General features: G+C 43.8%; 1 protein-coding gene and 1 long non-coding RNA gene across 5 annotated transcripts in view; one reads left to right on the top strand and one right to left on the bottom strand.

Annotated features, from left to right (window-relative positions):
* The first annotated feature begins 9,135 nt into the window (after window positions 1-9,135).
* Window positions 9,136-13,715, top strand: LOC114791044 (uncharacterized). Its single transcript, XR_003749895.1, has 3 exons — window positions 9,136-9,331; window positions 12,938-13,076; window positions 13,165-13,715. It is a non-coding gene; the product is annotated as an uncharacterized LOC114791044 (long non-coding RNA).
* Window positions 13,716-20,950: 7,235 nt separating this feature from the next.
* rbms3 (RNA binding motif, single stranded interacting protein) overlaps window positions 20,951-22,716 on the bottom strand; it is a 111,188-nt gene continuing 109,422 nt past the window's right edge. For 2 of the 4 annotated variants that reach the window (XM_028978761.1, XM_028978763.1), the window contains 3 exons: window positions 22,056-22,136; window positions 21,796-21,923; window positions 20,951-21,209 (listed from right to left, as the gene is read on the bottom strand). In XM_028978761.1, coding sequence (XP_028834594.1) covers window positions 21,206-21,209; window positions 21,796-21,923; window positions 22,056-22,136 — 213 coding nt within the window. In that variant the 3' untranslated portion in view covers window positions 20,951-21,205. Of the gene's footprint in view, window positions 21,210-21,791; window positions 21,924-22,055; window positions 22,137-22,716 lie in introns of those variants that run through there. The other 2 variants (XM_028978762.1, XM_028978764.1) reach the window with 1 other exon arrangement.

The raw sequence follows: 22,716 nt of genomic DNA, 5'->3' as shown, positions 1-22,716 counted from the left end.
CACACAGTGAAATGTGTCCCCTGCATTTAACCCGTCACCCCTGGTGAGCAGTGGGCAGCCATGAAAGGCGCACGGGGAGCAGTGTGTGCAAGTGATTATGGAATTTGAGTGATTGAAAACCGTTGCACTGATTATCGAAACATCTATCTATCTATCTATCTATCTATCTATCTATCTATCTATCTGTCTGTCTGTCTGTCTACCTGGCTGTCTGTATGTCTATAGAGAGATAGATAAATAAACAAAATGAATTGGTATATTGTCTAAAGTTGTGCAATATTAAAGTGGTAACATGTTCATTCTAGTCCCACAGACATTTACATACTTTAAATACCTCCAAATACAACTGAAAATATATCTCTCTTTCACACCTTCCTGCATTTTGACCTTTCACAGTTTCACGGTCAAATTTCACAAAAGTCTACGTCACCGTCTGTCACTGCGTCTGAGACCACATCCTTGCCTGGTGCACTTGTGCTTTGTGCTTTTTGCCCTGTAGAGAGTGTTTTTAAAGGGGAAAGTCAGATTTACTCAAATTGTAATACTTTACGAGTCTGTCGGCACATGAGTAAGTCTGCCTTCACACAAACACTCTGATTGTCTGTGAAACTGGTCGTATATTTCTTGTGGTTGTGGCCTGTCTGAGTTCTCGTCACGTGCTCTCGCCTGTCTGCCTAAATGGCCGTCCCTCTATCGCTCTCTTCCAGCCAGAGATATGGCTGACAATCAGCGGCAGCAGACCTCAGGCACCACCTCGGGCGGACGGGCGGGTCCAGGCACGACAGGCACACCTGGCACGGAGCCTGCGGACCCCCGGCTGCAACCGCCCCCCCGTCCTTCAAACGAACGAGGCTGCAGCAGACACCCGACTGGAGACGTGGAGCATGTCAGCTTTTTTTTTGGTGGAAGTGGAAGGATAAAAGCTGTCAAAACTTTTCTTTTATTCTCTCATTGCTTCTTTGAATCTCCGGTGATCTGCTCTTTGTTTGGGTTTCAAGTTTCAAGTTGTATTGTCGCACAAATACAGCACAATTGTTACAGCAGGAGAGGGCAGGGTAGTTTAAGGGATAAAGAGCCACAGACACAGTATCAAGTCGCAAAACATATCAGGATTACATGACAATAGATAAATATGGGTTGTGCGCAACAAGACAAGACTTTACATAGTTATACTAAATAATAAAGGCCATTACATTAGCCAACTTTAAATGGAAGGGCTCATCCAAGAAAATACCAATGTCAGTAGTGTTATATTGTGCTAATTATTCCAGTGAAAAAACGAAAATAATCCCCACACACGCGCCTGTCATGGCTGCCCACTGCTCACCAAGGGTGATGGCTTAAAAGCAAAGGACACATTTCGTTTTGTCACCGTGTGCTGTGCTGCAGTGTTTCACAGTGACAACCGCTTTCATGTAACTGCAATAATAATCTACCTCTGTTAATAAATTAGAAACGGTCCTGTAACTTCTATTGTGCCACGCCCCTGTATGGCACAACAGATGGGTTTAAATACCGTGCCTTTTACATGCTATTCGGTTCTTGTTGTCCAGAACAGGCTGGAAATGATGGCTGCTCTGCTTTTACCGCATGTTGTGTTGATACGAACCATGGCGTGTTTATGTAATGCTTCTGTCTTCAGCACGAGGACCAGAGGCAGCTGTTTACCTCCGTCACCAGGCAATGAGGACTGAAGCACACCCCCTTTTTTTTTCTTTTTTTTGGGGGGGTTAGCCTCAGCAGCTGTGATCTGGATTTGCTAGAAATTGAGTCTCTTCCAAACTGTTTCTGCAATAAGCATATAAGCAACCAGATTTGTGATAACCCAAACCCCATAGCCATAACATTATGACATGTAAAGTGAAGAAGATTATCTTGTCATGGTGGTGCATTGGTGTGAGCTCCAGTTTGTGTGTGTGGAGTTTGCATGCTCTCACTGTGTTGGTGCAGGTGTCTTCCAGGTTCTCCGGTTTCCTCCTGCCATCCAAATGCATGTGCACTAGATGAACTGGTGACTATAAACTGTCTGTAGTTGTGAGAGTGTGTGAGTGTGTATGTTGAGGTGGGCTGGTGCACCATCTCACCTGGTTGAGTCTGGCTGCCGCGACCTTGATTAGGAATAAGTGGCTACCTGCAATATTTTAAGCAGCAAGTGAACATTTTGTCTTTGAACGTAAAGTGGTCCAAGGTTGGAAAATCACAGAAAAAAATTCACAAGGTTGAAGCCAGTCAAGACTCATTTATGGACTTAAGTAGCTTCGGCTGGCCCAGTATCTGGTGACAAAATGCTGCTTCTAATAGAAAAGTTGGGTCAGGCTGCCCATGCTGACCTGTATCTACCATCAAAAGCACCTGCAATGGTGCATGAGCAACTGTACCACCAAGGCTGTAGCCTTTATATATGCGTACAACCTACCTAAAAATCGTTGCTGACCAACTACACCCCTTTATGGGCACAGTATTCCCTGATGTGACCTGCCTCTCTGTAAAAATGGTTCAAGAATGTTTTGAGAAACACAAAAATAAAATTTCGACTTGGCTTCCACCTTCACACCTCCACACAAATCCAATTTGTCGGGCGTATTGGAAAACTAGTCCAATCCTTGGAGGCTCACTTTGTGACATAAAGGACTTATAGCATATGCTATTGATGGTACCAGATACCCACCATACCTTCATAAGACTATTGAGTATATGATTTTAAATCCATCATTTATTCTGTGATGGAAAAAAAAGCCACTTTCTCAGTGTGTTTCAGCACCATAAAAATCTCTTTTACAACATCTGAGTATCCAATTGGCCCTGGCAGGAGACATGCAGCTTAATGTAACTTGACGTGCTCCTGTCACGCAAGCCATCCTGGGCTTTAACAGACAGGATGTGCCAACTTCCCTAGGGCGTAGGGACTTGCTGAGCAGTAGGACACCAGGGATCCACCTGCCTGGACCCCTGCCAGGATCCGGGACGTTGAGTGACAGTAAACGGCGGCAGTAACAACCAAACTGGTTCAAGGTTTCATGCTGCATGCGGAAAAGATGTTGCGGTTTACCCCTGGAGGAATCCCTCAAAATGGAGATAAAGATAAAAATAATTTCAAATATCAAATTCCTGCTATACTGAAACAAAGTTTGTAGCCTCCTATAAATCTTTTCATTTACATTTACATTTACGGCATTTATCAGACGCCCTTATCCAGAGCGACTTACAATCAGTAGTTTCAGGGGACAGTCCCCCCGGAGCAACTTAGGGTTAAGTGTCTTGCTCAGGGACACAATGGTAGTCAGCGGGGTTTGAACCCGGGTCTTCTGGTTCACAGGCGAGTGTGTTACCCACTAGGCTACTACCACCCCTATAGCCCATATAGCTGCTTAATGTGTGTACAGGAGTGCATGACAGATGGCATATTGTCACACAAGGTCTCCTTTTCGCAGATAAATTGCCATAAAAATGTCTTCTCTCTTACGTAACCCCTGTTAGCCTGCGGCGGTCCCTGAAGAGACGCCACACGACGTGTTTATGGTAACATTTCTTGCTGTATTTTCTCACCGGTTTTAGTGTACTTGTTTAAATTCAGTCCCTCAGGTTCGACTAACAGAAGGCCATTAACGTGAAAACAGATCCTCATTGATCCCTACAGTTACTAATCAACAGAAAGTGCCATGTGGCTTCTGTTTGAACAAAGAGAGCACCTGTACAGCATGCTGAAGCACAGGCGTGAATAATCCTACCGTTGCCGGCGTGGGCGCTATCTAATTCAAACAAGGGCCCGTGTTTACCCTTTTCAACTTTACCGCTCCCTGAAGCGGTTGGAAACAAAGTCATATGTTTGGTTCGGTTTTGCCGCGATTGCGTCATCTGATACTGAGACAAATTCACCTTCACACATCTTCTCTCACTTAATTCTCTCTTTTTTTAATGCTTCCTAGTAATGGCTGTGGAAAAATATTTCTATAATCCTGTATGTGTGGCTTTGTTTGCACTGGGCTCTAGCATAATGCCTCAGTCACCAATAATGATATTATAAAGTATATTCATATGTGTCTTACATTTCCAGCAGTCTTTCATAAGTGTGGATTTTTACCTTAATGCTTAAGGAGAAGGAACGATGAACTCCGAGGGGTTGAAAGAAAATGGAACAGTTTATTGTATGGAGATAGAAAAGGAAAAATGCAAAGGGGACGAACAATCCACCATGCCATGCGCTGAAGGGGATTTCTTCTCAGTCTTGGCCGTGACAGTCGACCTATGACTGTGCACTTTACCACAGATATACTATGAAGAACCATCACATTATTAGCCCAACTTAATAAACATATGATAATAATTATTATATAATAATCTCCTGCAACTGTTTGTAAACACTGATTATTAAAATGTAAGCAGGGAACTGAGAAAAACAATGTTGTGCACATTACTGGGCATTACTCAGTACTTATGATCCAGATGCACAAAAGACACTCACACACCTTTTCACTTCCCCTACACTGATCTCAGGTCAGGTGCTCATTAACAGATTGGTATGCAGCATGTTGATGGTAAAAGCATGATGCTAAGCCTCAAGCAACAAGGTTACACCAATTTTCCAGCCCTGCCTGGACATGTTCCAGTGATAAGATCCCCGTGTCTCAGGCCTTTCATGTCCCTGTAAGGATGCATGCTGGAGATGATGCAAATCAATACAAGCCAGAGCCTCAAGCCACTGGAGTCGGCCAGCATTGCATGTGGTGTTGAATCGGGCTAAACGGTCATGCCTGAGCCAGCTGACTCACATTCATTCCCATGGGGCAGATGTGTCACAGCATTTCCTGCTGGATTAGCTCCCCGCGTGTGAGCAGCGAGGGGGCAGTGCGCTTACTCAGTTCTGTTCTTTTGTCACTCGCTAATCTGTTCCCTGCTCCATTCACTTTTATTGCACAGCATGTTCGTTTGATGAAATCCACACACACCGGAGCAAATGTGAGAGATGTGAGAGAGCTTCAGAGCTGTAGGCCTGCCGGTGGGTACATGTGTGTCTGTCCCAAACAACCGAGTTGTCCACCGACACGTCACGGCCTAGTCAGTGTTCTCCCACAGAAGGCCTGAGGACCAAACGGGATTGAAGAATGTTGAAGAACGTGTGTGTGTGTGTGTGTGTGAGTGCTCATGTCATAAAGTCAAGCAATTAGATAGAATTTTTGCTCAGCTGCAGACATGTGCTGGTAGAGCTCCGCTCTGTCAATATGGAAGAAACTAGCTCCTCCAAACAGTGAGCGCTTTGTGGAGGAGGCTGGAACGCCGGCCTGAATGCCACTGACAGGATGACAGGAAGAGGGACCCTCCTGCTTCTGGCAGTGAGGAGAGCATGGGAGCGGCTGCATTGTACAGAGCGGCTGTCAGCAACCTTACACACGAACACAACAACAACATGTGTTTTCACTTACGGTGCAGTTCACCGAGGATCTGCTGGGACGTTGGCGCACTTCCCATGCTGCACAAATCACCAGCGAGGTATCTGATGGCTTTATGATATTTTAGGGTTTTCAGGTATTACAAAATGCCATGATATTTAAGGCATTTCACATTTCAAGTGCATCTGACATGCACTTAAGGAAAACTGTAGTGTGAATGAAACAGGGTTTCAAAGAGTACCGGGGCGTAGGAAATGAACGATACGCTTGAGCATTGCAAGATTGTTATTTTGCAAAGCAGTTTTCAAGATCCTTTATAGCTCCAATCTTTGTGGTGGTTTCTTTACACTATTAGAGATTTTATGCAATTCTATTTTAAAACTAACCTTGGGGCAGTGGTGGCCTGGCGGTTAAGGAAGCGGCACTGATCCAAGGTGCCACTGAGGTGCCACTGAGCAAAGCACCGTCCCCACACACTGCTCCCCGGGCGCCTGTCATGGCTGCCCACTGCTCACCAAGGGTGACGGGTCAAAAGCAGAGGACACATTTCGTTGTGCCACCGTGTGCTGTGCTGTGTATCACAATGACAATCACTTCACTTTTTTACAGTAATCTTTATTTTACATACCTTAACTTTTTCTGGAACTATATGCTATATAGTTCAGTGGTTGCCCAGAACAAGAATTTGAGTTATTACAGTAGTGTTTATAGTTTGTAATGTTAAGAATGTTTGATTTAATATATTTTACTGGTTTACTGGTTTGACATACAGACTCCAACTTCCCCTCGTCCCAGACCTGGATGACTGGGTTTTGAAAATGAATGAATAGATGCGTGGATGCTTTATTTTTTCAGTAGCCAGAGGCTACTGGAATGTAATCTATACTGTTTGGTGACCCCTCTGGGGTCATTTTGAACCTGTTTAAATGGTGGCCCATTACCCAAATCCATCTGGGCAGATTTAAAGATTTAGAGTTTTTTATTATTATTATTGGACAAGCTTTAACATTACATTCACCTTTCTCCATTGCAGGCACTTGCACCATCAATCCCAAGTCAACAAACTGTCTGGTTAATTACAGTAGGTCATTAGGGTGAGCCAGGTTCTTGCGAGATGAAAGCGAGATGCTGGCTGACTGTTTAGGTAAGTGGGAGAGGAGAGGCTCTTAAGACCTGCTTAGGAATATAAAAAGGCTGGAAGTTTGCCACTCACCCCACTTCCTGAGCTGATCCACTGTAAACACATCCCCTTTGGAATGGGGATGAGACAGGACGGGGTGGTTTTTGTATGGTGCCGGAGGACTTCCTGTGGAACTGGAACCCCAATGCTGGAAGCAGGATGTGCTTGCTCTGGGAAGCTCGGGCGGGGGCTAAAATCCCATAATGAACCTTGGGTCTATCATTAGGAGATGAAAGCTGGGGGAGCCACCACTGAACTCTAACCATTCTAAAATAGGACATCCATGATTACAGGGACTCTAATGCCAGAGTTTGAATGGAGCTGGGGTTTTACAAAGAGCAACCCCAGCTTGCTGAAACACACATTAACATGAATTAACATGACTTATTATCAGAACGGCTTCCATTTTTAACAGCCTGCAACAAATAGAACTGACCTTAAAGACACCTTTCTTTGACCAGGTTCATGCTGAAGAGCCACAGCTGACATTAGAGCAGCGAAGGAACAGGAAATCCAGTGGGACCAGTTGATAGGGGTCTCAGTCCCTGCTGGCCGGGACCAACCTAATGATTCAGATGATTTTCAGCAGTTAGACAGCTCAACACAAATTTGACGTCTCTTCAAGTAGGACTGACATTCTTCACAGACAAGTCTTCAAGGAGAAAATGTTTTAATGGTTTGCATATCAGTGTCCTTTCATGTTGGTGCTTTCTGTGGGATTTCATCAGATGAACACCGGTGGATGCATACATGGTAACAACTTACTATCTGTTACGTCCCTGGATGTATGCTCCCACGTCTTCTGTGTGTCTGGCTGTGTTTTTTTAGGTTGACTTCATGGGAGGAGTTGAAGCCTTCCAGCTCCACCTACCATCTGCCATTGGTCACCACCACCTATAGAAAGAGACTTCAGATGGTGTTTTGGAGGTCCCCAGGGTCTGCTAGGCCCTTACTCTTTCGGGAGGTCCCCAGGGTCCAAGGAGCTCCGTTGGGGATCTCATTCGTGTGTCTTGTTGCTTTGTGTTAGCCTGTTAGCTGTTAGCCTGTTATGTGCCCTTTTTGTGTGCGTTTTGAGATCCCTGCTGTTATCCCATCCCTTCCTTTAGGCTGTTTTGATGTTTATTAGCTGTCCTGAGTCCGCTGTCTTATTGAACCTGTTTTATTGAGCACTGTTTGTATCGTTTGTTTGGTTGCATGTGTAACAGTGGACCTCCTCCTCTCCACACCTTGTTGCGTTTCTGAGACCCCTAGACTTAGGAACGTGACACTATCACTCTGTGACTTTTTGGAAGATGTCCCACTCTTATAGTTCAGTTACAAATGGGTCTCTTAATAAGAGAATGGTGCCAAATTCCAGCAAATTCTGTAAAGAAAAAAATCCAATCAAATCTAGTGTGTATGTTTTTGGGAATGGTGCAAGTCCATATCACATGCTTGGTCTTTTAAACTTTAATCATCGTGAATAAATGAGGGGCTGGAGAAATAGCCATCAGGAACAATTTAACAGGACAAAAAAAAGCACATATGCCTCTTACACTTGGTCATTTTCTCATTCAGCGGTCCCATTCATATTTGTCCTCTCTCACGGTCAGATGAGTCTGTGTGAATCAGATAATCAGGTAAAAACAACAGAGCTTTGGAAGCGGAGGGTGAATAACCTGCGGCCGATTGTCTATGTTGTTCTTTTCAGGGATGAATAACGGCGCTGCTCCATGTCAGGTTGTAGTGGGTGGAAGATAAACAGGGTCAGGGAGCGAGTGAGTGGCAGCTCAGCACATGCTGGAACACGACAGCCTCGTTTCTGGGTTTATCTGCAGCGTCTGAATCACGCTAGTCCAAGGGCTCTTCATCACTCCTGGTGACACAGGCAACCACACCCCGGCTCAGGGCCGTGCCCTCCGGCATTCCATGTTTTCACAGCTGAGAACAATGAGGAACACGTTTTCACTGACCTGGCTCTCGCGCAGCGAGAGAAAAGGTTCATTTTGTGAAGCCGTGGCGCACACTGATGTTGCTATACCTATGGTGAGGCGTGCATGGGGCCTGGAACTCCACCAAGACAAACATTCCCCCGGAGCACGAATATGAGCACGCCGTCTTCACCGTGATCTTATCAAACGTGACTGTGGGACCATCTGACGCGCACCGGCCTACATCTGCGCTGCGGGCATTGGAGGCTTTATCTGGAAGCTGAGGCCTGGGCTGAACTCCTTCATCTCAGAGTTCAGAAAGATCATGAGAAATGTCTTTCTTTTACACATTATAGCGTGAGATAGGGTGAGACAGAATAGGAGCTTGAGAGAGAGAGAGAGAGAGAGAGAGAGAGAGAGAGAGAGAGAGAGGAATAAGTGGAGGGCAATCACTCAACAAAAACCTGTTGTGGTTCCACTCCTAATCTTCCGGGGGACAGTCCATTTCCTCCCTGCGGCGTTTTCTCCCGAGATAAACCCAAGAACTGGAGAGCGTTTCTAGCGCCCTCCTGTTTCCCCACCCTGCTGCAGCTCCTCAGCGCAAACAGGAAAAGGAACATTCTGTTAAAATCTCTTTTTGGCCACTTGCTGAGGATCAACATCACATTCATCCATGCACTTTCGCTGAAGGGTTTTGGGTGGGACAGGGTGTCTTTTTCTGCACAGCACTTTTGCAGAACGTTGCTGGCCGTGCCCATCTGCGTCGGCCAGATGTTTCAAGGCTGTTTCGGGATTTGCAGGAAGAGCCGGGAGAAGTGTGGCGTGGCGTGGAGAGCACTGCTGAGAGCCTGGTGGTATGTTCTCGCTGACCCCTGTCCACCCAGCAGGACTTATCTCACTGCTGTGGTATGCCACGAACACTGCCTTGTTCTTCCCCGTAGCGCGGCATTCTCACATTTTCCTCCAGACAATCCGCTTTTTAATCCCCCCACTCCGTCTCCTCCCCTCGCATGTGGCTCCTTTCAGACGGAATTCCTTCTCCTTCCAGAGGCTGTAGGTGACTTGCGGTCGAGTATTCGAAACGTAGTCATGTGTGGCGAGTTGTCTGACCTGTTAAGTCTGCAAGTGTAAGTGCAGGAGTCGCAGAGACAGACAGGGAGAGTCAAAACATGAGGACGCCCGCCAGCCGAAGACACAGATCTGTGATCTGTGATTTTACGAGCTTTTCTTCTTTTTCGTTTCTCTCTCTCTCTCTCTCTCTCTCTCTCTTTTTTAACTAGTGCCAGCACCACAGTCTAGACTCCTTATGACAGTGTGAGCATTCGTGCATAAAGAGCTGCACGAATATAAACAGCACATGCAGCCCCATAAAAAGCAGGTCGTGTTTCAGGGGTAAACGAAGGGGCACCAGCCTCTTGCAGCTACTGCATGTATCGTGACCTGTCACCGGGTCACCTGACCCTTAAAAATCAAACCACCTGACTAACTGGTAATGACAAATCTCCTAAATTAGCGGGCGTTTCTAATAGTCATGTGACCCCACGGGCAGCCATTTCCATGAGAAAGGTCTTTTGCGATTTAGGACGGAACTCCATTGCCATGAAAATATCGGCTGCTGTGGAGATAACCGGGGAAGATGCAATGGCCAGCACATGCCTTCTGGCGGTCTGTCAGATGTGGGAGTCTCTGTGAAAGTGCAGTGGTGAAGAAACCAGGCCGGCATGCCGACAGCCTGATATCAGGCCGAGGACAAATTGGCAGATTGGTTGCATTCACAGCAGGGATGGAGCTGTGGTCTGGAGGAGTTTTCTCTTGGCTCAGAGTGTGACCGGTTTTTCCTTCACATTTAATTTCTCCACACCCTGATGCAAAAAAAAAGGAATTTGCCAAAACATGGTGTGTCTCAAAGGACTTTAGTTGTTCATTTACATTTACATTTATGGCATTTATCAGATGCTCTTATCCAGAGCGACTTACATTCAGTAGTTACAGGGACAGTTCCCCCTGGAGCAACTTAGGGTTAAGTGTCTTGCTCAGGGACACAATGGTAGTAAGTGGGATTTGAACCTGTGACTCTGTAGTCTTCTGGTTCATAGGCAAGTGTGTTACCCACTAGGCTACTACCATCCCTTTGTTCGTTAACCTGCAGTTATATATTAAGAAGCAGAGAAGGTTTTCATATAATAAAATATTCCGGTGTACTGACAATGTCAGGAGTAACAGAATTAACAGGACATACAGGATATGGGAACTCGTGTTGCTTATTTCAGCCTTGGTGAATGGTGAACCTGCAATGTTATGGCTGATGAAACTTTCAAGGCAGGTGGGCTGAGCACCTTTACAGTTGACAAGTTGTATGAATAAAAGGATGTTTTTTCTTAATAAGTGGAAAGATTCTATTCAAAGTTTTAGTTGCAAAAAGCAGCATGAAAGACTTGCACACAAGCAGGCCGGTGAAAGCAGAGAGTAGTGAAATAGTGAGGTGGAGAATTCAAGTAACTGCACATTGTAGTTGGTCAAACAGAAACACATGAAATTGCTAATTACTATAAAGACAGAAAATCTGTTGGGAGCAAGCAGTGAGAATCCATAATGGCAGCAGCTATAATAGGAAAGCCGATAGGACGGGATAGAAAATGGATAGAATATCTGTCACTGTCTTAACAACCTGGAAGTATTGGCTGTTTAAGGTCTATGTCTATATCTTTACATTTGCTATGAAATAAAAAATACAAATGAATGGATTTTATGTCTACAAAGAAAATAAAATGGCATGATAATAGTAGGAAGAGGTGAGCACGTAGAATGGGGCATCTTTGGGTGGTAATTATGTGGAGCTAGGAGCCCAGTGACAGTTTTGTCTTGATGGACTCCAGATGAAACTACAGCTGGCTAATGCATGACTGAAAAAGAAGAAATGTCTCACAATGGCCCTTACTGAATAAAAGACGCACAATAAATCTTCAATTTAGAAGATCTTTTTTGAAATCCCTTCAGGACGTGAGCATGCTCTCTTTAACTCTGTGACAGTCACACAAAGGCAGCAGCATTCTGGGTAATACCCAAATTAAGCAGTGATTCACACAAGGCAACTGGAGATCTTAATGAAACGCCACTCACCGAGGTCAAGGATAATGCGGGGTTAACACCTCATAGTGGTCTGAATGCTCTCGTCACACACAGTGCCCAGATTAGCAGGGATTGGACAGAGTGTTTCATCAATTACCAAGTATAATTTGATAGGATTCACACTTTTTCATGGGTATTACTGTAATTGAATAATTTTTTTGTTCCCAATAAATCTCCAATCCTTTATTGTATTTATCTGTTCTCATTATTTCTCGCTTCCAGCCAGTAGTGGCTTCTGGTGCACATTTTAAATGGACAATGAGACTACTTCCACAAAGTGTGCGTACCAAAATGTCACATGGTAAAGCTCTCCAGGATCTAACCAGTGTCTGTCTCTCATTACATCTGTTCTAGGCTGAAAAAAAAAAAAAAGATGAGGCAACGTCCCACTGTCTAAGAAAACAAACCCTTCGTAATAATTCTTCACCCCCCTTCTCCCTTCCCCGTATGGTTGTTCCTCGTCAGTGTCACCTACAGAGAACTCGCATCCCCGCCGCTACGTGGAGGCTGAAGGTGGTGAAGATGGCTGCACTCGGAACGCCTCGCTGCAGTCGTCAGCAGGCTCGGGGGACCATCGTAAAAAAAAAATAAAAAAATCCCCCTCTGCTCACTGTTTACCTGCGTTGTGTGGGCTGAAACTATGGCAACCGAGCAGCACTTGAGCCTTTGCTCCATATCTGGAGATACAGAGTGGAAAAGGTTTAAGAACGACGAGCGCGAAATTCCACGCAACTCATCCAAAGCGAGATAGGTGGCTGATGAGGGAAAAAAGGAATGCGAGCGACGGGAGGAGTGGGGAAGGAAGAGTGAAAATGAGAGAGGGAAGGGAGAGGGGGAGAGCGGAGGAGGGATACGTGAACCTGCTGCCCCACTTGTAAGAGCTCGGCGAGGTCCTGGCCTGGCTTTATCTCCTGGCTCCAAGACATCCATTGTTCTGCCTCGGCTACGTTCACCTTGAGCCCATCTCAGGGTGCTCGTTCGTGCACCGAAAGGCAAATCAAAAACGGTGGGTGGGTGTGTGGGTGCCGTTTATCATAGTTGCGAAAACACACTCGTCTGCCCAGACTAGCAATCTTCAGAGATCTGCACACCTACAACTTTACATGGCAACGCGTTTATTATTGCAGCTTGCGATATGGGATGACGGGCCACGAGCGAGAAGAAATCGGATGGCAGAGGGCTGTGGAATAAGACGTTCGACGCGGTGCGGGTGTGTTAGAAAATGGAAACATCTGAACTGCCTCGCCAGCGAAACGGCCCTGTTCTGTTTCAGAGCTTAGCGGCTTCGATAGCATCAGTCAATCCAACAGATGACTTCACCTGTTTTCCAGGGCAGGCCTGCTGGCGGAGGATTTTTTAAGGCCTCTGACACCGCGGCTGTGGTCTGTTTCAGAGAAACAGCGACCGTAACCTTAACATACTCGGATCTGCGGTCAGAGGATTCCGACACGGGGAAAGCGTCCTTCACGGGTAAATAAAACTGTAGTTAAAAAGCACATGAATCATTACCATACATTCACTAAACCTGCTGCATTGAACATGACCTGTCTGCCCACAGTTCTCCACTTCAGCAGGGTCTCCGTGTCGCCATGGAAACCTCCCTGCTAATCCAAATCCACTTGGCTTCTCCTGAGAGCCCGGCCCTGCGTGTAAACTTCAGGAGGACCCAGCCAGCTGGCCAAGGCAGTCGGTGGGTGGGGTCGGGGCCCGTTCCACCCTCGCACCCCTGGGCCCTGATGCTCCGTCTCGCACCCATCCGCCCCAATCCGTCCAGCCCTGAGACTGCCAGCTCCCATCACTGCTCACTTTCTCATAAACTGGCCTGGCTGCCGCGCTCCTGGCGTGTTGGTTCCAATCACCCACGGCTGGGAGTGTAAAGTCCCAGCAGAATCATCGCATGTACACACACACACAAAGAAAACTTTTCAAGCTTCAGGAGGTTTATTTGTCACATACACAGTCAGTCTCATATAACAATGCAATGAAATGTAAACCTGGGCACTCTGAGTCTGTGTAAATAAAACTATAATAAGAACTAAGCTTTCAAAAAATGAGCACAAAAATATTTTTAAAATGTTTAACACATTAAAATAAATGGACACAATTACCACAAGGGCGGTAGTAGCCTAGTGGGTAACACACTCGCCTATGGAACCAGAAGACCCAGGTTCAAATCCCACTTACTACCATTGTGTCCCTGAGCAAGACACTTAACCCTAAGTTGCTCCAGGGGGGGACTGTCCCCTTTAACTACTGATTGTAAGTCGCTCTGGATAAGGGCGTCTGATAAATGCCGTAAATGTAAATGTATGAAATGTACGTATGTCATGAATGCGAAATTCATCCGAGCCAGAGACAATCCCTTCATAAAGATGGTGTGGATGAAGTCCACACCAGATGATGCATCTTTTGTATGCACGTTTGTATTATTTTCACGACTGTTGACTGTTGGAAATATATAGATATGAACATACACCTTTGTTGTCTCCCTTTGTCTGCTCCCATTAGGGTCACCACATCGGATCAATAATAGAAACAGAAATCTATGGCCAATGGCATTTTTGATCAAATAAAGCTGAGTAGAGTAGAGCAGGTGGAGTTGACAATAAAACAGTGAATGTCATGTGAATGGTGATGTAATATAATACATCACTGGAAGATGCACAAACATTTTTGATTTTTCACCACAAGATTCGACACAGTGGAGGCACGGAACTGAACAAAGCCATAGAACCGAGGACAGAAGTATGTCTGTGCATCCCTCCCCCTGCGCCCTCTCTCTCTGGAAACACTGGCTAAAAAAGTTGTGGCATGCAAACACAGCTGCCACAAACATAAATCAGTGATCCGTTCCCCCGTTCATCCCCGACAGCAAACTACAGAAGCTGAACTTCTGCGTTTGGAAAGGGGCTTAGACAGAAAATTCAAATCAGTGTTGTCTGTGTGACGTGTCAAACATGGTTTAAAAAGTCATTTGATGCAATGTTAACAACGGCTCTTCTATTTACTACAGTTGGCCCCGAGAAAACCTCTTTCCACGTAATCTGAGAAGATTATGCTTATTTCAAAGAACGTTTCCTTTAGACATGCAGCTTTCTCCAGCGACTTTTGTGGACATCAGACTAAAGGTCACAGAAGTTGGTTATGACGCATCCCTGTGCATCGCGTAGCTTCTCTCAGTGGCAGAATCAGAGTGAGGAGCCGGACAGTGACGCCAAACCTCCACTCATATGACCAGACGACAAGGAACAGACCAGGCAAGAAACAGAGGAGGGGAAGGAAGAGATGGGCAGTGGCAGGAAAAAAAGGGAAGGCGGAAAGAAAAAAGATAGGAAGAGCTGAGGGTGAAGTAAGGAAGGGGATTTCAGAGAGGGTGTAAACATGAAACATGATCGATGGGATAACTTGCGTGGAGAAGTTGCAGCAGATGTGGGCCTTTTGAGGGACAAGTGCATATGTGAGTGAGAGCGTGGAGCTCAGATGTCTGCACGGATGTGGTGGTCCAACATTTGTGGTCATGCCGTTCATTCCGCAGCATTGTTGGGATATAATAACGACAGCAGGGTTTTAGTGCTAATTGATGAGCTGCAGACATTACAGAGGACATGATTCTTTCTGGCTCGTATATGAAAGTCCTTTTTATAGATTTATGTTCTGTTAGGTGTGACAGAAAAATGTAAAAAATCTGAATCAGACTTAGAATATATTTTTTGTCATTGTAACAAGTACAAAATTAAATCTAATATATCATACAAAATGTACATTTTAATTGGAAATTGACACTTTACAATTAATATTTAACATTTATACTAACAGTCAAAAGTTTGGACACACCTATTCTGTGGAGTTTATGGAAATTAAGATGCAGCCATTTAGAATAATAGAATATATTCTTTAGAATATTGTCATCATCAAAAGCTGCTCATTAACATGAGTGAATAATAAGAAAATGTTCAGCATAAACCTTCAGGACTGTTGGAAACCGTCCCCATTGGTGGTGGAGGGAAGGCAAGAGTGTGAAATGCTGCCATCACAGCAAAAGCTCCCGGATTGGGTGAGACCATATATTTTGTTTTGTATATACACATATGTGCATGTGTAATTTCATAGTCTTGTGTGGGGTTAGGGTTATGTTCTATAATGTTTTGTTCTATAATGTAAACAAATAAATAAATAGGTTTGACTGGTAGTGTATATGCATTTAATCTGATGAACATAATTAAAAAAAGTATTCTCTCTTATGGAAATCAGGGTAATCGATGTGAATGAGTTTGGGAACCTCTGTTCCTCTCTCATAATGCCAGATCTGAACGTGATCATTGTCACAGAGAGCCGAGGGCCCTCTCTGACCTCTGAAACATGGACATGAACAATCCTCCCATATATCCAGGCTGAGTGGGTGGGTGGAGGATGGGGTGAAATGTCACCGGTTTTGGGGAGTGAGAGATCAGAGATCACTGGCCTCTCATTCTTTCCACTGGAGCGTTCTTCCCCGTTTCAGTGTCTATAGGGTCCATTCATCGCACTCACACAGAAAATCTTAGATTACGGAGCTGCGTATGCACCTTTCTTAACTACTTTAACAGTTTCACAGCTAAAATGGACTTGAAAACAGTAATATTATATAATTTAATATATTTTTTAAATATTTGATTCTAATCCAGGTTTCAGCCAGTCCAGTGTCGGTCGTTGGAACGTCTTGGTCCACAGGATCTGTTTTTTATTAACCAGATTTTTTACCAGGGCCACTGCAGGACACTGTGTTTCTCTCTCTCTTCCCCTCTATCTGAAGCCACTCCATTGTGACTTTGGCTCTATGATTTAGATCCTGTGTTGGAGGATGATAAATGGTGGAATATCCATCTTCTCCCGCCTGCAGACTGCAGCAGATTTTTCCTCTTATGCTATGTCCATTTTGTCCTCTGTTTTTATGGATTTTCAGTCCCAGGGAAGCAGCTCTGCACAGCCTGCTCCACAGTACATTTCACAATGTACATTAGGCTCAGAATATTTGTGCTTTATTCTGGATTGTGCTACGATCTCTCCTGAAAAAAAGCAGGATATTCTTGTCAATACGCACTTTCACCCTGATCAGCTGTGGGAACTGCTTTTTAAAACGCTGCCATTGCCTCTTTGGGGCCTCCTTGACTACTGACCTTTCTGCATGGATGTTTGCTTTTTAAGAAGGACTTGTTCTCGACGTTTGTACCAGAGCGTCTCCATTTTTCATACATAACTGCACCCTTGGGAAAAATGGTTGTCTTTGAAATGTTTTGTCCATTCTGTTGGGTGTTGATTATCTTCTACATTACACAACAGTGCAATGACCTGTCTGTGTGATGGAGAGTATACAGGAACAGTAGAATAAAATATGAAATAAATTATATTAAAAGGTCCAACCGAACAATATTTAAACAGTAATTTGTATGTGAAGTTTGGTTGATGTTGATGGCTGTAGTGCAACTGACTAGGCGGGTAAGCTTTTCCTTACGAAATGTGCTCCTACAGTGCCCTCTCCTGCCAAACACATGGAAGTGCACATGCTAGCTCATACCTGGCTTGATATATTAGAGAATGCTTTCAGATCACTTTGTTACAGACATTTTTCAACACTAATGCCCAGTCAGTTATAGTGTAGCCTGGATCCGGGACGTTAGTGGTCTAGTGGGCAGTGGACAATCAACCTTTTAACCCTTTGAACTGTTCTTACTAACATTGTGATCCTTAGAAGATCACTTAACCCTGTGTTGTTCCAGGAACCAAACATGCAAGAAAAGGGTCAAATCCCTGAATGAATTGGTAATTGTTTGAATATGCAATGAATCAGTGCATATAACAGCGAGTAGGACCAAACATGCAACCTTGTTTATGATTTTTAAGGAACAGAAGTTAATGAAAAGTTATTATCACCCTGAAAACATTATACAGTAGACAGCTTTACTTCAGTGAAGTCTACGCCAGAGTGCTTTCCTCAGAGAGAATAAAAAATAGACAATATAGATTTTAAAGATTTTTTTTATTGAAAGCCTCATCAAAAGAAAAAAAAAATGATAAAAGTTTAAACCAAACATCCACTGATCTACAGAAATTCTCAGGATCACAACTCGAAGACAAGGGAGGCATGACTGTGCAGAAAAATTAAAAAATAGCATCATAGAACTATTCTTTTTCATCATTTCAACACCTGTACTGTACAAAGAAAGAATGTGATAAATATTTCTTTTTCTATTTTCTTCTTTCAATAACTTATCCTTTGTCGATTTTATTTTATTTTTTTGCTGAATTTGGCTCAACAGTGTTTCAATGGTTTCTTTGCTGTCATTCATTTACATTAACCCAATATCTGCAATCAGGATGGATTCATAGGACAACATTTTGTCCCTTACCCACATAATCGCTGTGACAGTTTTGGGTGCAGCCTAAGAAAAAAAGAGCTTTCATACTGTGGGGCCGTTTGGATGAAACAGGTGAAGATGTAACTTAAACCCTAAACAGGCAGCACCACAGAAGAGACCGTGCTGGTCGTACGTGGGTGGGTTCGATTTGGCAGCAGTCAACGTAAAGCAGGCCATATGTCCCCTTTTCTGGCACTCCACTTTGGGTTCTCAAATATGGAATGCCTGGTAGCAGCTGATGCATGTTAGTGTTGGCTGCAGATGAAGCAAAAAAAAAAGTCTCTTTTGTCTTTTCTTAAAATAGACTTTTCCTTAGAAGAATGACAATGAGATTCTTGCGATTCTCAGCACACCCCTGGAAGAGGCTGGCTTCCATGCCGTAACATTTTGTTCGTGTCCTTATACAGATTTGTCCTTGATAGTCTTGTGGTAGCCGGAGCAAGTTCTCCATCTTGCTGTTACAAAGTCTTGTCCTCACAGCAACACGGGATGGTTTCCTTGGGCAGTACAGGGCTGAGGTGGCAAGGCCAGTCTCAACCCTGCATTCCCGTCCCAGCTTATCCCACTGAATGTCTACAACGTCCACACATAACATTTACAAAACCAAGTTCACAACACAGGGACGGAAGTCACTACAAACTCCATCATTTGACGCAACACAGTTCCTGTGTGAAGGATTTGCGGTAGAACTCCACAAAATAAAATGATATGAGACACTTCTTGGTACTGTACATCCGAATGAATATGCTAGAAATGAGAAATGTAGCATCCAACAAATAAAAGCTAATGAAAAAAAATTATTAATAGCATTTAAAACACTAAGCTCATGAAGTGTAGTCTAAGCATTTAAAGTGGTTGTCTGGATTTGAGGGGAAACTTGAACCGTATGGCTTTGAAAATGTGAAAATGAGAATACGCTAATTATATGTAATCTGTATACTCAATAGTACACTGACAAGTGAGTCTCTAATGAATGGCCTGTAATTGTGCATCCGAGATGCAAGTTACACAGAATAATTATGTTAAAGTATTTTCCTTCACTCCTGTTTTTCTTACTGAATAATCACCCAACACCGTAATCACACACCGAGCCTGTTCATCTTTTCAAACACTGAAATCCCTGTGCTCGTATTTACTTGTTGTGGAGAGATGTGCAGAGAGTTTGCACTGCAACAGTTTTAGACTCTATGTGTAATTTGCATGTAATGAATGTGATTTCAGTTGAAAAAAATGTAGGAATGGATATCCTCACGTCACCAGAAATGTACACTTGTAGCTTATTCTGCAGCTGTTAACACTGTTAAGTCAAAGATATGCAACAAGGCACTCATGTAACACGGACTTGGAACTCATAAAATGATGTGTGACGGGGTGTCCTCTTTCCCACAATGCCTTGTAAAAATTTCCAGATGGATAAATGGGTTTGCTAAAGTGAATAGACACGTGAATGGCTGTGTGTTTAGACTGTTGGGTTAGATTGCGGTGCACGGAGCGCACACGTGGTACATTTAAATCTACAGTAACGCACTGGAACTCATCGCATGGCAAAGGCCCTGCCGGGTCCCTCTCAAAGCCAAACCCTCCATCCCATGTTTACACTTTTCTCACCAAAATGCGTTTCCTCATCAAATTATAGAAGCAAATGAGGTAGCTGGCTAGTTGTGTGTAGAGTTGTTTTATTCCTTTGACAACGGAAGCGAGTAAGAGGATGAGGGTTTCCCCTGAAAGAGCTGTGTTCAATCTCCCACTGAGAGACAATCTCTGAAAAACAATGATTGAAAAGACGGCTGTGAAATAGATGACATGCGGAACGGTGGCGCCTTTTCTTTTCTCCCCCCCTTCCTCGCTGCCATCTAGTGGAAAGAATCTGTTTTAAAATCCCACCTTTCTTTGTTTCATTCATCCATTCTTACTTTCCGTACTCCACACTTTCTATGGTGCACCAGTGGATGAGAGTTTAAACCTACAAAAGTAAAGAATGTAAAATTCTGGTTTGGCCTTCTAGGTCAAACAGAGACTTGTAAAGTACAACAACAAGAGGAGGAGCAAGAATAACAAGCCCAAGGAATATCAAATAGAAAAAGAAAACCTATCTACTCCACTGTCTCGAGGGGTTTCTTCATCTTTGGTATAAAATCTGCCATTCAAAGGCTGCATTTGATCCACAGCTAAGAAAGACTAAAGAAATTGTCAACAATTTCCTATTACTATTGCTTCTTGCACAAGAGTAAGCTCCTATGTATGTAGTGTTGCACTGCCAATATTTTCCACTTTTTTTTTTTCATTTTGCTTTTTCTTTTACCTTTTGCAATGAGACAAGCGAAGCAGGCAAAAACACCTTGAAGCTCATAAAAAATATTGCCCATTAAAAAATAATAATAATGCCATAAAAAAAAGATCTGCACTACACAATAAACTGCATTTCCCACAATTCAGTGGTTCAACACGTTTTTTTTTCAGATTCTCTCAGTCACCACCACAATAATTTTGTTGTTTCTTTAAAACACACAAAGATCCACTGATAACTTAAAAGTTCTTCACACAAAGACAGTCGCCCCCAGAACCTGTACAGCTAATGTAGAGATTTCTCCAATCTTTTCATTCAGTCAGTCATTTTTTTAAGATGACAAGAAAGTCTTTGAAGTTCATGAAATTAAGGCAACAAATATTCAAGAAAAAAACGTTACGTTTCTTTTTCTAAAAAACTAAATGTAACTAATAAAAAGAAAAGAGAGGAGGAATAGCTTAGAATAAAAGGAAGACAGCATTTCTCTAGAACTTGCTTCCTCATCTAATAGAAAACTCACTGTAGCTGAAAACCTACCAGCACATTCAAATATATTTTAAAACATTGTACTTTTTTTTTTTTTTTTTAAACTGAATGATTCATGAAGAAATAGTCCAGCCCCATGCTGATAGACATTTAACCTTCTTCCCCCCCCCCAAAAAAAAAAAAAACAAACTCCCAGACTGCACTGCTTTCCTCTTGAAGTGAACATTTTCCAGGACTCCTCTTGCTTGGACCAGGTAGGTAATAATTCTTTTTCTTTGTTTTAGTGCCTTTGCAAAGTGGAATCCCTGCTTCGCCCGCCCTCTTTTCTCACTCTTCATTCTCTCCCTCCCTCCGTCACCTCAGTGCAGTCCCAAATCTCAAGGCAATGCAGTCACCGGAACATTCCCTCCTCACCCCACCTCCTGTTGTTGTTATCTGTAAAACGAATTGACAGAGAAAATGAGTCTGAGAGAGCAAAAGAGAGGGAGAGAGAGATAGACTGAGTGGGCACAGCAGTTATGGCAGGTGCAGCAATGCTGATTCAATGGCTGAGACTCGCAGGACAAATACTCTGCTAGTCAGCAGGCCGGTGTCCAGAAGCTCACCACTCCCCCACACATGCAAATAATGCTTGTCACTGCTAGTCAAGTCATAGATAAGGCAGGAGAATCAGCCAAAAGAACCCTGTCAATGGATCTATGGGAATGGTTTGAAGGTTCTATTTATATATACATATATATGTCATTGAAGGGGTTGAACTGGTGAAACACACTTAGCCAATTGCTTTGCTGCATTGGTGCAAGGCTTTTGCACTTTGCTCACCATTTGAGCATCGTGTTATCATACTGACTTGGATTCTATACAGTTGTAGGTTTTATGTACAACGAACCCCCCCCTCCCAAATGACTCTAGTCCAGAATAATGCTGATTGGCAGCATTGCCCAGATGGTAAAAGTACAGCAAGTGTGTGTGTGTGTGTGTGTGTGTGCAGAACCAATTCAGATTACACACAGGTACTCACTTTGCAGGTTGGTAGGAGTAGGTGGGTGCGTGATCGTTGGAGTTCTCCACGGGCAGGGGTGGCTGCTGTCCGCCAGCATCCTGTGAAGAGGGGGGCACTGTCTGGGGCGAGGCTTCTGTTACCACTCCCTAAAGGAAAGAGGAAAGAAGAGGAAGGGTCATCTGAAGGGTAGGAATTCACGACAGGGGCTTCCAGAAGTTTCAAGTCCTTGATATGATCATTTAGGACATATTGGGAGCCAAATCCCAGGGAAAACTCACCTCTACTGGGACAGCAGATGCAGGCACAGCAGTGTACTGGGGAATGTAGGTTCCTTGCATAGGAGCAGCAGCAGTCATGTACTGAAGCACAAATCACAGATACAGGCCACAGTCAGATGCAGAGATGGAGGAAAAACACGGCAGCAACAACACAAAGGTAAACATAAGTATGGATTTATGTTCTGAATATATGTTTACAGCACATTCTAAATTATGCTATTGGATTCCACGACCATGACTGTTCATCAGAGGTAAGTCATAAGGAATACTATCTAATAGCAGAGAGCTTTCTAAACAATTGATAAACCACCTGGATTAGTACTTTTAAAATCAACAATGACATTAATGCCATTAAACATTCATAATTTTAAATGCTACACGGGCTTTCTACTTACTGCCACCATTATCCATCAGTGCTCGGAACCCATCCGATAATAATTAATGGGCAGGAAACATCCTGTACAGTTTTTTAATCGAATCAAATCCCTTGAGCTTTTTGGTAAGAGTTCTGAAAACAGTAAATGTTTGAGGCAACAGTTAAGATGATGTGTTTCATGGAGATCTGCTTCAGTCCTATGGATAAGCTACACATTCTCATTCAACCCTGCAGCAAATGTGAAATGAAGTGATTGTCACATGTGATACACAGCAGCACAGCACA

This window comes from Denticeps clupeoides, chromosome 5 (genome assembly GCF_900700375.1).
Source record: "Denticeps clupeoides chromosome 5, fDenClu1.1, whole genome shotgun sequence".
In the NCBI taxonomy this organism is placed as follows: Eukaryota; Metazoa; Chordata; class Actinopteri; order Clupeiformes; family Denticipitidae; genus Denticeps; species Denticeps clupeoides.
The sequence above is the reverse complement of the archived record's forward strand: the minus strand, read 5'-3'. Positions and strand labels throughout refer to the sequence as shown.